The 16034-nt window shown below is 37.8% G+C and overlaps 1 protein-coding gene across 5 annotated transcripts in view; it reads right to left on the reverse strand.

The window, feature by feature from the left end:
* Positions 1-16034, reverse strand: part of L3mbtl4 (L3MBTL histone methyl-lysine binding protein 4) — a 485427-nt gene that overhangs the window by 343122 nt on the left and 126271 nt on the right. For 2 of the 5 annotated variants that reach the window (XM_058586451.1, XM_058586450.1), the window contains 3 exons: positions 10277-10610; positions 9747-9809; positions 8646-8748 (listed from right to left, as the gene is read on the reverse strand). In XM_058586451.1, the coding sequence (XP_058442434.1) occupies positions 8646-8717 (72 nt within the window). In that variant the 5' untranslated portion in view covers positions 8718-8748; positions 9747-9809; positions 10277-10610. Of the gene's footprint in view, positions 1-8645; positions 8749-9276; positions 9667-9746; positions 9810-10276; positions 10611-16034 lie in introns of those variants that run through there. The other 3 variants (XM_046467481.2, XM_046467478.2, XM_046467482.2) reach the window with 2 other exon arrangements.

The raw sequence follows: 16034 nt of genomic DNA on the forward strand, positions 1-16034 counted from the left end.
CGGACCTGCGACCCACTGGCAGTACAGCCCCAGAGGCCTGCAGAGGGGCAGTGCCGCTGCCTGCGCCTGCAAAGTAGACAGAACTGCGACCACCGACAGAATAAGCCTAGCGGCCCGCAGAGGGACAGAGCCGCCGCCAGCGCCTGCAAGTTCGGCGGACCTGCTACCGACCAGCAGAGCATGCCCAGCGGCCTGCCGGCGTGGTAGGCACATTGCCCCAATTGGAGGAGGGGCAGAGCCGCCTCCCGTGCCTGCGAGGGAGACTTTGCAACTATACAAGACCAATATAAATATATAGGGGGAAAATTCAATAGCACAACAGTTTCACCAAGTAGAAAGGAACGCGAACAGTATGAAGAGACAAGGAAAGAAAGGACCACAAGCATTGCAGGTCAACTCAACGTTAGAAGAGGTAATAGCTGCAGCAGATGGAATGTCAGATAAAGAATTCAGGATATACATGCTTCAGATGATCTGGAGTCTCAAGGAAGACATCAGACAGCAAAATCAGACAATGAAACATCACTTCAACAATGAATTACATAAACAAATCCAAGAAGCAAAAGATCAACTATACAGGGAAATAGAGGTTATAAAAAACAAACAGAAATCCTAGAAATGCAGGAAGCAATAAGCCAACTTAAAAACTCAATTGAGAATACTACCAGCAGAGTAGAACACTTAGAAGACAGAACATCAGACAATGAAGATAAAGTATTTCAACTTGAAAAGAACATAGACAGCTCAGCAAGACTGTTAAGAAACCATGAGCAGAACATCCAAGAAATATGGGATAACATCAAGAGACCAAATTTAAGAGTCATTGGGATACAGGAAGGGACAGAGTTTCAAACCAAAGGAATGAGCAATCTATTCAATGAAATAATACGAGAAAACTTCCCAGACTTGAAGAATGAGACAGAACCCCAAATCCTAGAAGCCTACAGGACGCCGAATGTGCAAAATCATAAGAGACCCACACCTAGACACATTAGAATGAAGATGCCCAACATACAGAATAAGGAGAGAATTTTAAAAGCTACAAGAGAAAGGAAGCAGATCACATTTAGGGGTAAGCCAATCAGGATAACAGCTGATCTTTCAACACAGACTCTGAAAGCTAGAAGATCCTGGAATAACATATTTCAAACACTGAAAGAAAATGGGTTCCAACCAAGAATTGTGTTTCCAGCGAAATTAAGCTTCAGGATGGAAGATGAAATTAAAACCTTCCACGATAAACAAAAGTTAAAAGAATTTGCAGCTAGAAAACCATCTCTTCAAAACATCCTTGGCAAAACATTACAGGAAGAGGAAATGGAAAATAACAATGAAAACCAACAGTGGGAGGTAGGACAGTAAAGGGGGGAAAATAATCAAAGAGGAAAACAAACCATGTTTAGGAACATAAATAAACAAATATGGCTGGAAGAACAACCCATATCTCAATAATAACCCTAAATGTTAATGGCTTAAACTCACCAATCAAGAGACACAGGCTAGTAGAATGGATCACAAAACAAGACCCAACAATATGCTGCCTACAGGAGACGCATTTGATAGGAAAAGACATACATAGGCTGAAGGTGAAAGGTTGGGAAAAATCATATCACACATATGGACTTCGGAAACAAGCAGGAGTATCCATACTCATATCAAATAAAATAGATTTCAAGCCAAAGTTAATCAAAAGGGATAAAGAGAGATACTACATACTGCTCAAGGGAACCATACACCAACAAGACATAACAATCATAAATATATATGCCCCAAACAATGGTGCAGCTATGTTCATCAAACAAACTCTTCTCAAGTTCAAGAGTCTAATAGACCACCATACAATAATCATGGGAGACTTCAACACACCTCTATCGCCACTGGACAGATCTTCCAAACAAAAGTTGAATAAGGAAACTATAGAACTCAATAACACAATTAATAACCTAGACTTAATTGACATATATAGAATATACCACCCAACATCAAGCAGTTACACTTTTCTCTCAGCAGCACATGGATCCTTCTCAAAAATAGATCATATATTATGTCACAGGGAAACTCTCAGACAATATAAAGGAGTAGAGATAATACCATGCATCCTATCTGATCATAATGGAATGGAACTGAAAATAAATGATAAAAGAAGGAAGGAAAAAGAATACATCACTTGGAGAATGAACAATAGGTTACTGAATGATCAATGGGTTATAGAAGACATCAAGGAAGAAATTAAAAAATTCTTAGAGATTAATGAAAACACAGACACAACATATCGGAATCTATGGGACACATTGAAAGCAGTTATAAGAGGAAAATTCATTGCTTGGAGTTCATTCCTTAAAAAAAGAAAAAACCAACAAATAAATGATCTCATACTTCATCTCAAAATCCTAGAAAAAGAACAGCAAAACAACAGCAAAAGAAGTAGAAGGCAAGAAATACTTAAAATCAGAGCTGAAATTAATGAAATCGAAACAAAAGAAACAATTGAAAAAATTGACAAAACTAAAAGTTGGTTCTTTGAAAAAATAAACAAAATCGACAGACCCTTAGCCATGCTAGCGAAGAGAAGAAGAGAGAGAACGCAAATTACTAACATACGGGATGAAAGAGGCAATATCACAACAGACACTTCAGAAATACAGAAGATAATCAAAAATTATTTTGAATCCTTATACTCCAATAAATTAGAAGATAGTGAAGGCATAGATAAATTTCTTAAGTCATATGATCTGCCCAGATTGAGTCAGGAGGATATAGACAACCTAAACAGACCAATATCAATTGAGGAAATAGAAGAAACCATCAAAAGACTACCAACTAAGAAAAGCCCAGGACCGGATGGGTATACAGCAGAGTTTTACAAAACCTTTAAAGAGGAACTAATACCAATACTTTTCAAGCTACTTCGGGAAATAGAAAAAGAGGGAGAACTTCCAAATTCATTCTACGAGGCCAACATCACCCTGATACCTAAACCAGACAAAGACACTTCAAAGAAAGAAAACTACAGACCAATATCTCTAATGAACCTAGATGCAAAAATCCTCAATAAAATTCTGGCCAATCGGATACAAAAACATATCAAAAACATTGTGCACCATGATCAAGTAGGATTCATCCCTGGGATGCAAGGCTGGTTCAATATACGGAAATCAATAAATGTTATTCACCACATCAATAGACTTAAAAATAAGAACCATATGATCATCTGGATAGATGCGGAAAAAGCATTCGACAAAGTACAGCATCCCTTTATGTTCAAAACTCTAGAAAAACTAGGGATAACAGGAACATACCTCAATATTGTAAAAGCAATCTATGCTAAGCCTCAGGCTAGCATCATTCTGAATGGAGAAAAATTGAAGGCATTCCCTCTAAAATCTGGAACAAGACAGGGATGCCCTCTCTCACCACTTCTGTTCAACATAGTTCTCGAAACACTGGCCAGAGCAATTAGACAGACGAAAGAAATTAAAGGCATCAAAATAGGAAAAGAAGAACTTAAATTATCACTATTTGCAGATGACATGATTCTATACCTAGCAGACCCAAAAGGGTCTACAAAGAAACTATTAGAGCTAATAAATGAATTCAGCAAAGTGGCAGGATATAAAATCAACATGCATAAATCAAAGGCATTCCTGTATATCAGCGACAAATCCTCTGAAATGGAAATGAGGACAACCACTCCATTCACAATAGCCTCAAAAAAAATAAAATACTTGGGAATCAACCTAACAAAAGAGGTGAAAGACTTATACAATGAAAACTACAGAACCCTAAAGAGAGAAACAGAAGAAGATCTTAGAAGATGGAAAAATATACCCTGTTCATGGATAGGCAGAACCAACATCATCAAAATGGCGATATTACCCAAAGTTCTCTATAGGTTTAATGCAATGCCAATCAAAATCCCAACGGCATTTCTTGTAGAAATAGAGAAAGCAATCATGAAATTCATATGGAAAAATAAAAGATCCAGAATAGCAAAAACAATGCTAAGCAGGAAGTATGAATCAGGCGGTATAGCGATACCAGACTTCAAACTATACTACAGAGCAATAGTAACAAAAACAGCATGGTACTGGTACCAAAACAGGCGGGTGGACCAATGGTACAGAATAGAGGACACAGAAACCAATCCACAAAACTACAACTACCTTATATTTGATAAAGGGGCTAAAACCATGCAATGGAGGAAGGATAGCATCTTCAACAAATGGTGCTGGGAAAACTGGAAATCCATATGCAACAAAATGAAACTGAATCCCTTTCTCTCGCCATGCACAAAAGTGAATTCAAAATGGATCAAGGAGCTTGATATCAAATCAGAGACACGCCGTCTGATAGAAGAAAAAGTTGGCTACGATCTACATACTGTGGGGTCGGGCTCCAAATTCCTCAATAGGACACCCATAGCACAAAAGTTAATAACTAGAATCAACAAATGGGACTTACTCAAACTAAAAAGTTTTTTCTCAGCAAAAGATACAATAAGAGAGGTAAATAGAGAGCCTACATCCTGGGAACAAATCTTTACTCCTCACACTTCAGATAGAGCCCTAATATCCAGAGTATACAAAGAACTCAAAAAATTAGACAGTAAGAGAACAAACAACCCAATCAACAAATGGGCCAAGGACCTGAACAGACACTTCTCAGAGGAGGACATACAATCAATCAACAAGTACATGAAAAAATGCTCACCATCTCTAGCAGTCAGAGAAATGCAAATCAAAACCACCCTAAGATACCATCTCACTCCAGTTAGATTGGCAGCCATTAGGAAGTCAAACAACAACAAGTGCTGGCGAGGATGTGGGGAAAAGGGTACACTTGTACATTGCTGGTGGGACTGCAAATTGGTGCAGCCAATTTGGAAAGCAGTATGGAGATTTCTTGGAAAGCTGGGAATGGAGCCACCATTTGACCCAGCTATTCCCCTTCTAGGTCTATTCCCTAAAGACCTAAAAAGAGCAACTACAGGGACACTGCTACATCGATGTTCATAGCAGCACAATTCACAATAGCTAGACTGTGGAACCAACCTAGATGCCCTTCAATGGATGAATGGATAAAAAAAATGTGGCATTTATACACAATGGAGTATTACTCTGCATTAAAAAATGACAAAATCATAGAATTTACAGGGAAATGGATGGCATTAGAGCGGATTATGCTAAGTGAAGCTAGCCAATCCCTAAAAAACAAATGCCAAATGTCTTCTTTGATATAAGGAGAGTAACTAAGAACAGAGTAGGGTCGAAGAGCATGAGAAAAAGATTAACATTAAACAGGGATGAGAGGTGGGAGGGAAAGGGAGAGAGAAGGGAAATTGCATGGAAATGGAAGGAGACCCTCAGAGTTATACAAAAGTACATACAAGAGGAAGTGAGGGGAAGGGGAAAAATAATATAAGGGGGACAAACGAATGTCAGTAGAGGGGGCAGAGAGAGAAGAGGGGAGGGGAGACGGGATAGTAGAGGATAGGAAAGGCAGCAGAATACAACAGACACTAGTATGGCAATATGTAAATCAATGGATGTGTAACTGATGTGATTCTGCAATCTGTATATGGGGTAAAAATGGGAGCTCATAACCCACTTGAATCAAATTGTGAAATATGATATATCAAGAACTATGTAATGTTTTGAACAGCCAACAATAAAAAATTTAAAAAAAAAATAAAATAAATAAATAAATAAATAAATAAAAGTGAATGGGGAGTTGAAGAACTGCAAAAAAAAAAAAAAAGAATGGAATTATGGCATCTGTCAGTAAATGGATGGAAATGGAGAACATCATGCTAAGTGAAATACGCCAGACTCAGAAAATCAAGGGTCAAATGTTTTCTCTCCTATGTGGAAACTAAAGAAAAATAAGACAAACAAGGGGGTGGGGGGCCAGGGATCAGATATTATAATGATATAGGGAAGATCAGTGGAATGGAAGAAAGAGAGAGGAAGGGAGGAGGATGGGAGAGATGGGGAAATGTGGGATGAATTTAACAAAATCATGCTATGTGCATATATAAATATACCATAGTGAATTCCACCTTTATGCACATGTATAAAGCACCCAACAAATATAAATAAATAAATAAATAATCTGTAGAGGAAAGAGAGTAGGAGGAAGGAGGACAAGAGGGAAAGGAAGGGCACCAGGGACTAAAACAGAGTAAATCAAAATTCATTCATGTATGATTTTGTCAAAATTAACTCAACTACTATGTACAATTAAAATACTCTAATACAAAATAGATTAAGTTAAAAAAAATAAAGACAAATGACACTGATTTAAAGACCTAAATATTTTTGAAAGAGAGGAGTTGTTCTCAAATGTTAAACTAAAATAATACAGAAAAATGAAGGAGCCACAATTGATAATTGCATTTCACCATACAACCATTAATCATCACACCCTGTTTTTTCAGTCCAGAAACTGGTTGATGACCTTTCATCATGAAATAGTTGCATGGTATAGTTCTGTTGCTCATGTCACTAAAAAGGTCAAAAGAACAGCAATGTATTCACCAGTGGCATATGAATACCCATTTTTTCCTCCAGCATTGCAAGCACTGAGCCCAGAATTCTCAGTGAATGTGAACTGTCAGTCAATTTGTATGGTTTGTTTAGAGTGCTGCAGTACTAAAAGTGTTGTCACTCAACCAAATGAAGAGCCACAGGCTCAAGGAGAGCGCGTGGGCAAGTAAAGGTGCCTGAGTAAGTCACATGATATAATAAGACTCACATCTTCCCACCACAGCTAAGCTGTACAGTTCATCTGCTGATGATACATTAATATATGAAGCATTTCTTCCTGATTATGGATAAATATAAAACTATTCTGCAGGCTTCAAGCTGAAAATGATTATGTTCACTGTAGAGCATGGAAATAGAACTTTGAGTGAAAAGGTTTTTTTGGGTTTTTTAAAAGCTTCACGCAATGATTGCATCCCACTTTTTTTGCAAAAAAAGGCATACAATCTGCAATTATTATGCAATGAAATGTATTTCACTATAATACTCTTAGAAGATGCATGATGCATGATGCACGATGCACAATGCAGATCTATACCCTAGGACAATAGTTCTCAAAAAACAGCAGGTATGCACTGGGGATGTGGCTCAAGCGGTAGCGCGCTCGCCTGGCATGCGTGCGGCCCGGGTTCAATCCTCAGCACCACATACAAACAAAGATGTTGTGTCCGCCAATAACTAAAAAAAAAATAAATATTAAAAAAATTCTCTCTATCTATCTCTCTCTGTATCTCTCTCTCTCTCTCTTTAAAAAAAAAAAACAGCAGGTACCAGAATCACTCATTCTAACAAACCCCCAGGATATGCTGGTGCTGTTGTCTGGGGACCACAGGAGTAACTGAACACATCAACTCCTCATATTCTGTCTCTTCAGAAGGCACACGACACAGCAAACCAAAGGCACTGAAAAAAAATGGCATCCTTACAAAGCATCAGAAAGGCAAAATTCTGGGTAGGTCTGGTTCAAGTGACCTCTTAAACAGCCAGTGTTCTCTGCAGTACATCTGGAGCACTAACTCTCCTGGCATTGATCTAAAGATGCAACCACCAAGGGAGCCAGGCTCAGCTCTATCCTGATCATCCTACCTCACAACAAGGCTGATCCCAAGGAAACAGCTCTTAAGCTTGTTACCAAATTATAATTAACATCTTAAAACTAAGCTCACACCAAACCAGTACTTATGTCTAGGGTTCATCCAACCACACCAAACCTGGCACTGAGCCACAAAATGTCCTCCTTTACATCACTTCACCAAGCATAATGTCTAAATATACAACCAGAGACCACATGAAGACCCCCAAACCCAAATAAATGATGAGAGCCCATGAAGAAACACAATTGAGGATGCTGTTAATTGTCTACTATCCCCAAAATGGCCACCAGAGATGTCTCTGGGCCATACTGCCAACTTTTAAATTCCCAGAAATAGATAAAGATGTCTCAAGGAAACAGCACAGGGAAGGGAACTAGATACACGATGAACATTATACTTTCTAGGTGTCTATAAGTTGCTGTAAAGGGTTTTTTAGGTGTGATTAGCGTCTAATTAAGTAGACTTTGAGAAAAGCAAACTACCCTCCATAGTGTGGGTCAGTCTCATTCAACCAGCGGAAAGCCATAAGAAAAAACATTGAGGCCCTAGAGAAAGAAAAAAACTCTACCCCCAGACTGATAGGGGACTCAAGTCCACAATGCCACCTCTTCTCTGAGCCTCCAGCCTGCCCTGCAGATTTTGTTGGCCCCCAAAACTGCATGAGCCAATTCCTTAAAATAATTCTACATACAGGTGTTAGATGACAGACAGACAGATATTCTATTGGTTCTATTGAAGAACCCTAATAAAACCACCTACAGTTCATAGTCTCCATTCCCCTATTTGATAATGATCAACCGATCTTCTTTCACCTTTAAAATTAAGATTACCTTTTTAAATGTACCAAACTTTAATGATACTATAGAGTTACATGAAAACTCAACTGCAGCAAGTAGTTTTAAGTGACTGAAAATACTGCTCAATTATGGTTATATGAGCTGCACCATTCCACAGAGCTTTTCAACAGTGACTGCAGACTGTGAGGAAGGGCCAGGAGACAACATCTCACCAAGCATCCATCCTGATCCAAGTGCTCTTCGGAATCCATGCCAAGCTTTCTCTTCCTGTTGGGCTGTTTCATTGCCACTTCAGCACTTCTTAGCAGCGTTCTTCTACAAAAGAAGGCCACATGAAAAGTTAGGGGAATACCGCCCCTTCAGAATTACAAAGCAAATTAAAAAATATGCCGCTATAGTTCCGATATGGTGTGAATATCCCCAAGGGTTCATGTGTTGAAGCTTGGTCCCCAGTGTGGCAATGTTGAGAGGTGATGGGACCTTCAAAAGGGAGACCTAGTGGAGTCACTGCCTTTGAAAAGGATCAACATATTTCTCCTGCGATCCCAGTTAGTTCCCAACAGAGTACTTATTTTATATATATAAAACCAAGCTGGGTGGAGATGAACACCTGTAATCCGAGCAACTTAGGAGGCTGGGGCAATCAATGGGATCACAACTTTAAGGCCAGCTTCAGCAATTGAATGAGATCCTAAGCAACTTAGCAAGATCCTGTCTCAAAATTTTATAAAATGTGGCTCTGTGGTTAAGCACCACTGGATTCAATTCCCAGTACAAAAAAAAAAAAAGAAGAAGAAGAAAAGAAAAGAAAACAAGCCTGGCCATTCTAGCTTCTGGACTTACTGTGCAGTCTCTTCCCTCACATGCGTATTCCCACAATTGTGATTCCATCTGCCATGTGGTCTTCAACAGAACCAAGGTGATGTAGTCATCATGCCCTTGAACCTCCAAAACTATGAGCTAAATAAACCTCTTTTTAAAAATAAATACACTTTTTCAGGTATTTTGTTATAGTAACAAAAACTGACTAATACACATATTTCCAGTTATACTTCTTATAATTGGTTATTATAAGTAACCTGATTATGAGCTGACAAAAATTTCATTATTTGTTTTATAATAATAAAATCATGTGACAGAGATGGGTTTCCTATCTCATCTAGAATAAATATAACAAAGAAACTAGATTTTATTGCCTTGGGTTTTATCTGTAGTAAGAGTTTTGGAGGGGGGTCATATTGGGTTTTTCGGTTTGTTTGTTTTGCTGATGATCAGTAAGGATTCACTGCAATCTGTAGAGTCTCTGTACTCACAGAGTCTGTCCTTCAGGAATGGTAAGACGTTTGTTTTAATCATGCAAAGCATAGCACAGCAATCTGAAAAAGATAAAATAAGATAAAAAAAGTTACCAATTTGATTTATAATGACTGCTCTTCACAATATTACTAAAGAGTTGTCCAGGTTCTTTGAATAGTTATTGGAATAAGTTTTATAAAGCAGGCTGACCATTTTGGAGAACCAATAAGTAGTACTATGAGTACTGACATTTAAAACCCATTCATTTTGAATGATTCTAACAATGTATATATATATATATATTTTTTTTAATTTAACAAGCCTTAAATTATAAATATCCCTCATGTCTGACAACCAGTAACACTGTGAACGTCTACACAAATCAACAGCTTAGGCTTGGTGCCTTTAGTAAAGTATTCTTGCATGAGGATACACAACAAGCCTAGCCCAGCCTGGCTTGAATTTCACAATAAATAACACCCCATAGCTTGTCAAAAAGAAATCATGTCGAACATGGCGGCGGGCATGGAGATATCAAGTCTCTGACCTCTTCAGCTGCGCGGGCACAGGGAGTCTTAAACCGACGAAATGCTGTTTGCTCTGGATCACTAGGCAATGCTGAGTTGACGTGGATCTGGGGCGAACAGTCTGCACCTCTCAGAACACACACCGAACCTGGAGCGGCTGAATTCAGGCTCCTGTTCGCCTGCGTCTTGCAGACAAACCGCTGTGACTCATGCTAAATGATCCCAATGAAACAACTTGTAGGCTTTTCCTGATCCTGCGGAGGTTAATACCAACCGAGCCTTCATAGGCAGTGGCCACAGGATGAAGACGAGGCTTGGGAGAGCCGGTCAGGACCCACCTGTTGCATCGGTCACCTGGCAAAGGGAACGAACTGTCACCATTCGCATGGGATAGCAAAATGGCAGAGAACTGACGTCACCAGAATGCAGCGGAGGAGATAACTTCATTGAAACCGGCAGCGGCAGGTGTGTAAACCCCTAGCCTTCCCTCTCCACACAGGGGCCTCAAGGGCCCCTCCCAGCTTTCCCATGAGCGCAAAAGTCATACCAAGGGAATCAGGAGAGGCACAAGACCCAAGCGGCACGGGATCCCAGCTGACAACTGAGGTCTCTTGCACCAGCTCCCAGGGGCGTGGCTACCCGAGGGCAAGCAAAATACACTGAGGGTTCTCAGCCCCAAGTTCCACAACCTTAGGGTCTGAGGGAATGGCAAGCAGGGAGAATGTGCCCAGTGTTCAAGAAAACAGGGCTCCTGGGACCAGCAGACCCGGCATGTAGCCAGTATCGTGGTGAGAGTCACCGGTGAGCGGGGCCTGGCTGGAGGAAAAGTGGGGAAGTAACTAAACACAAGAAAGGGCCCTAGGCAATCAGGATTGGAGACCCACCCAGTCGGGGAGGAGGAGCTGCTTCACAGTGATTGGTTCCGGCATATTGAGAGGAGAAGCCTGGCCCGGTGGGCACAGCTCCACCTACTGGAAGAGAAGTTAATCGAACTCTAAGACTGCACTTTTTAAATTTTTTTTATTTGATTTTTTTTTGTTTTTTTTTAATTTTTATTTTTACTTTTTATTAATTTTTATTTTTATTTTTTTTGATTATTTTTTTAAATTTTTTCTTTTTTATTTTCTATTTTTTTCTTTTGTCTTTTCATTTCTTTTCTTTTTTTTAATTTTTTATTGTTGGTTGTTCAAAACATTACAAAAAACTATGTAATATTTTGAATAACCAACAATAAAAAATTTAAAAAAAAGAATGTCATTCATAATATCAAATGCATTTCTTTTCATACCTACTTCATATGTGGATTTTGAATTTTGTAAAATGTTATTTCCACATTTATAAAGATGATCTAATGGATTGTATTCAACATTTGAATAGAGAATTGTACTGATTGTTTTTGCAAGTTGAATGAACTATTTTAAGTAATTTAAAAAAAAAAGAATTCAAGGAATACCTTACACAGATGGAATGGAATCTTAAAGAGGATATGAGAGAGCAAATTCAAACAATGAAAGAACACATTGAAAATGAATTACATAAACAGATAAAAGAAGCAAATAAGCATCTTTACCAGGAGATAGAGATTATTAAAAAAAATCAATCAATAATTCTAGAAATGAACGAAACTATAAACCAAATTAAAAACGCAAATGAGAGTATCAATAACAGAGTAGAGCAAGTAGAAGCCAGAATGTCAGATAATGAAGACAAAATATATCATCTTGAAAAGATCTAGCCAACTCAGAAAGGCTGGTAAAAAATCACGAGAAAAACATCCAAGAGATATAGGATAACATAAAAAAAACAAACTTAAGAGTCATCGGGATAGAGGAAGGTATAGAGGTTCAAAACAAGGGAATGAGAAACCTGTTGAATGAAATAATTATAGAAAATTTTCCAGATATAAAAAAGGAAATGGATGTACAAATTGTAGATGCATACAGGACACCGAGCATGCAAAATCACAGTAGACCAACACCATGACACATTGTTATGAAGACATCCAATATACAGAACAAAGGGAAAATATTAAAAGCTACAAGAGAAAGGAGGCAGATTACATTCAGGGGTAAACCAATAAGGTTAACAACAGATTTTTCATCACAGACACTTAAAGTGAAAAGATCCTGGAACAACGTATTTCAAACATTGAAAGACAATGGATGCCAACCAAGAATTTTGTATGCAGCAAAATTAAGCTTCAGGTATGACAACGAAATAAAAATCTTTCATGATAAACAAAAGTTAAAAGAATTTGCCGCGAGAAAACCAGCATTGCAAAGAATCTTGAGCAAAACACTACCCGAGAAAGAAATGAAAAACAATAACAAAAACCAACAGTGGGAAGTAACTCAGTAAAGCGAGAGGGTGAGGGGAAAGCTAATCATGGAGAAACAAACCAAATTAAAATAATAAAAAAAGATAAATAATCAAACATGGCTGGGAGTACAAACCATATATCAATAGTAACTCTAAACGTTAATGGCTTAAACTCACCAATAAAGCGACATAGGCTGGTAACATGGATTAAAAAAAAACAAATCCAACAATATGCTGCCTCCAGGAGACACATATGATTGGAAAAGACATACACAGGCTGAAGGTGAAAGGTTGGGAAAAAACATACCACACACATGGTCCTCGTAAGCAAGCAGGAGTGGCCATCCTCATATCGAATAAAATCGACTTCAAGACTAAGTTAATCAAAAGGGATAAGGAAGGACATTATATACTGTTAAAAGGAACCATTCACCAACAAGACATAACAATTATCAATATTTATGCACCAAATAATGGTGCTCCAACGTTCATAAAACAAGCTCTCCTCAAGTTCAAGAATCAAATACACCACAACACAATAATTATGGGTGACTTCAACATACCTCTCTCACCATTGGACAGATCCTCCAAACAAAAGTTGAAAAAGAAACTATAGAAATCAATATGACAATCAATAACCTAGACTTAACTGACATATATAGAATATATCAACCATCATCAAGTTGATATACTTATTTTTAAGTAGCACATGTATCCTTCTCAAAAATAGATCACATATTATGCCATAGGGCAACCCTCAGTAAATATAAAGGGGTGGAGATAATACCATGCATTTTATCTGATCATAATGGAATGAAACTGGAAATCAATGATAAAAGAAGGAAGGAAAAATCCTACATCACATGGAAAATGAACAATATGTTACTGAATGATCAATGGGTTACAGAAGACATAAAGGAGGAAATCAAAAAATTCTTAGAGATAAATGAAAATACAGACACAACATATCGGAATCTATGGGACACAATGAAAGCAGTTTTAAGAGGGAAATTCATTGCCTGGAGGTCATTCCTCATAAAAAGAAAAAACCAACAAATAAATGAGCTCACACTTAATCTCAAAGCCCTACAAAAGGAAGAGCAAAACAACAGCAAATGTAGCAGAAGGCAAGAAATAATTAAAATCAGAGCAGAAATCAACGAAATTGAAACAAAAGAACGTACTGAAAAAATTGACAAAACTAAAAGTTGGTTCTTCGAAAAAATAAATAAGATCCACAGACCCTTAGCCATGCTAACGAAGAGAAGAAGAGAGAGAACTCAAATTACTAACATACGGGATGAAAAAGGCAATATTACAACAGATGCTACAGAAATACAGAAGACAATTAGAAATTATTTTGAAACCTATATTCCAATAAAATAGAAGATAGTGAAGACATCAATAAATTTCTTAAGTCATATGATTTGCCCAGACTGAATCAGGAGGATACACACAATTTGAACAGACCAATATCAACGGATGAAATAGAAGAAGCAATCAAAGGACTACCAACCAAGAAAAGCCCAGGACCGGATGGGTGTACAGCGGAGTTTTACAAAACCTTTAAAGAAGAATTAATACCAATACTTTTCCAGTTATTTCAGGAAATAGAAAAAGAAGGAGCTCTTCCAAATTCATTCTATGAGGCCAACATCACCCTGATTCCGAAACCAGACAAAGACACCTCAAAAAAGAAAATTACAGACCAATATCTCTAATGAACCTAGATGCAAAAATCCTCAATAAAATTCTGGCGAATCGGATACAAAAACACATCAAAAAAATTGTGCACCATGATCAAGTAGGATTCATTCCTGGGATGCAAGGATGGTTCAATATATGGAAATCAATAAATGTTATTCACCACATCAATAGACTTAAAGATAAGAACCATATGATCATCTCGATAGACACAGAAAAAGCATTCGACAAAGTACAGCATACTTTTATGTTCAAAACACTAGAAAAACTAGGGATAACAGGAACTTACCTCAACATTGTAAAAGCTATCTATGCTAAGCCTCAGGCTAGCATCATTCTGAATGGAGAAAAATTGAAGGCATTCCCTTTAAAATCTGGAACAAGAGAGGGATGCCCTCTATCACCACTTCTATTCAATATAGTTCTCGAAATACTGGCCAGAGCAATTAGACAGACGAAAGAAATTAAAGGCATAAAAATAGGAAAAGAAGAACTTAAATTATCACTATTTGCGGAAGATATGATTCTATACCTAGAAGACCCAAAAGGGTGGACAAAGAAACTACTACAACTAATAAATGAATTCAGCAAAGTGGCAGGATATAAAATCAACATGCATAAATCAAAGGCATTCCTGTATATCAGCGACAAAACTTCTGAAATGGAAATGAGGAAAAACATTCCATTCACAATAGCCTCAAAAAATAAAAATACTTGGGAATCAACCTAACAAAAAAGGTGAAACATTTATACAATGAAAACTACAGAACCCTAAAGAGAGAAATAGAAGAAGATCTTAGAAGATGGAAAAATATACCCTGTTCATGGATAGGCAGAACTAACATCATCAAAATGGCGATATTACCAAAAGTTCTCTATAGGTTCAATGCAATGCCAATCAAAATCCCAACAGCATTTCTTATAGAAATAGATAAAGCCATTATGAAATTCATATGGAAAAATAAAAGACCCAGAATAGCAAAAGCAACTCTAAGCAGAAAGTGTGAATCAGGTGGTATAGCGATACCAGATTTCAAACTTTACTACAGAGCAATAGTAACAAAAACAGCATGGTACTGGTTCCAAAACAGGCAGGTGGACCAATGGTACAGAATAGAGGACACAGAGACCAATCCACAAAGTTACAACTATCTTATATTTGATAAAGGGGCTAAAAGCATGCAATGGAGGAAGGATAGCATCTTCAACAAATAGTGCTGGATAAACTGGAAATCCATATGCAACAAAATGAAACTGAATCCCTTTCTCTCGCCATGCACAAAAGTTAACTCAAAATGGATCAAGGAGCTTGATATCAAATAAGAGACTCTGCACCTGATAGAAGAAAAAGTTGGCTCCGATCTACATATTGTGGGGTCGGGCTCCAAATTCCTTAATATGACACTCATAGCACAAGAGTTAATAACTAGAATCAACAAATGGGACTTACTCAAACTCAAAAGTTTTTTCTCAGCAAGAGAAACAATAAGAGAGGTAAATAGGGAGCCTACATCCTGGGAACAAATTTTTACTCCTCACACTTCAGATACAGTCCTAATATCCAGAGTATACAAAGAACTCAAAAAATTAAACAATAAGATAACAAATAACCCAATCAACAAGTGGGCCAAGGACCTGAACAGACACTTCTCAGTGGAGGACATACAATCAATCAACAAGTACATGAAAAAATGCTCACCATCTCTAGCAGTCAGAGAAATGCAAATCAAAACCACCCTAAGATACCATCTCACT

Source organism: Marmota monax, unplaced genomic scaffold (assembly GCF_021218885.2).
Source record: "Marmota monax isolate L192 unplaced genomic scaffold, Marmota_monax_Labrador192_F-V1.1 WCK01_AAM20220418_F8-fsc00103, whole genome shotgun sequence".
NCBI lineage: Eukaryota > Metazoa > Chordata > Mammalia > Rodentia > Sciuridae > Marmota > Marmota monax.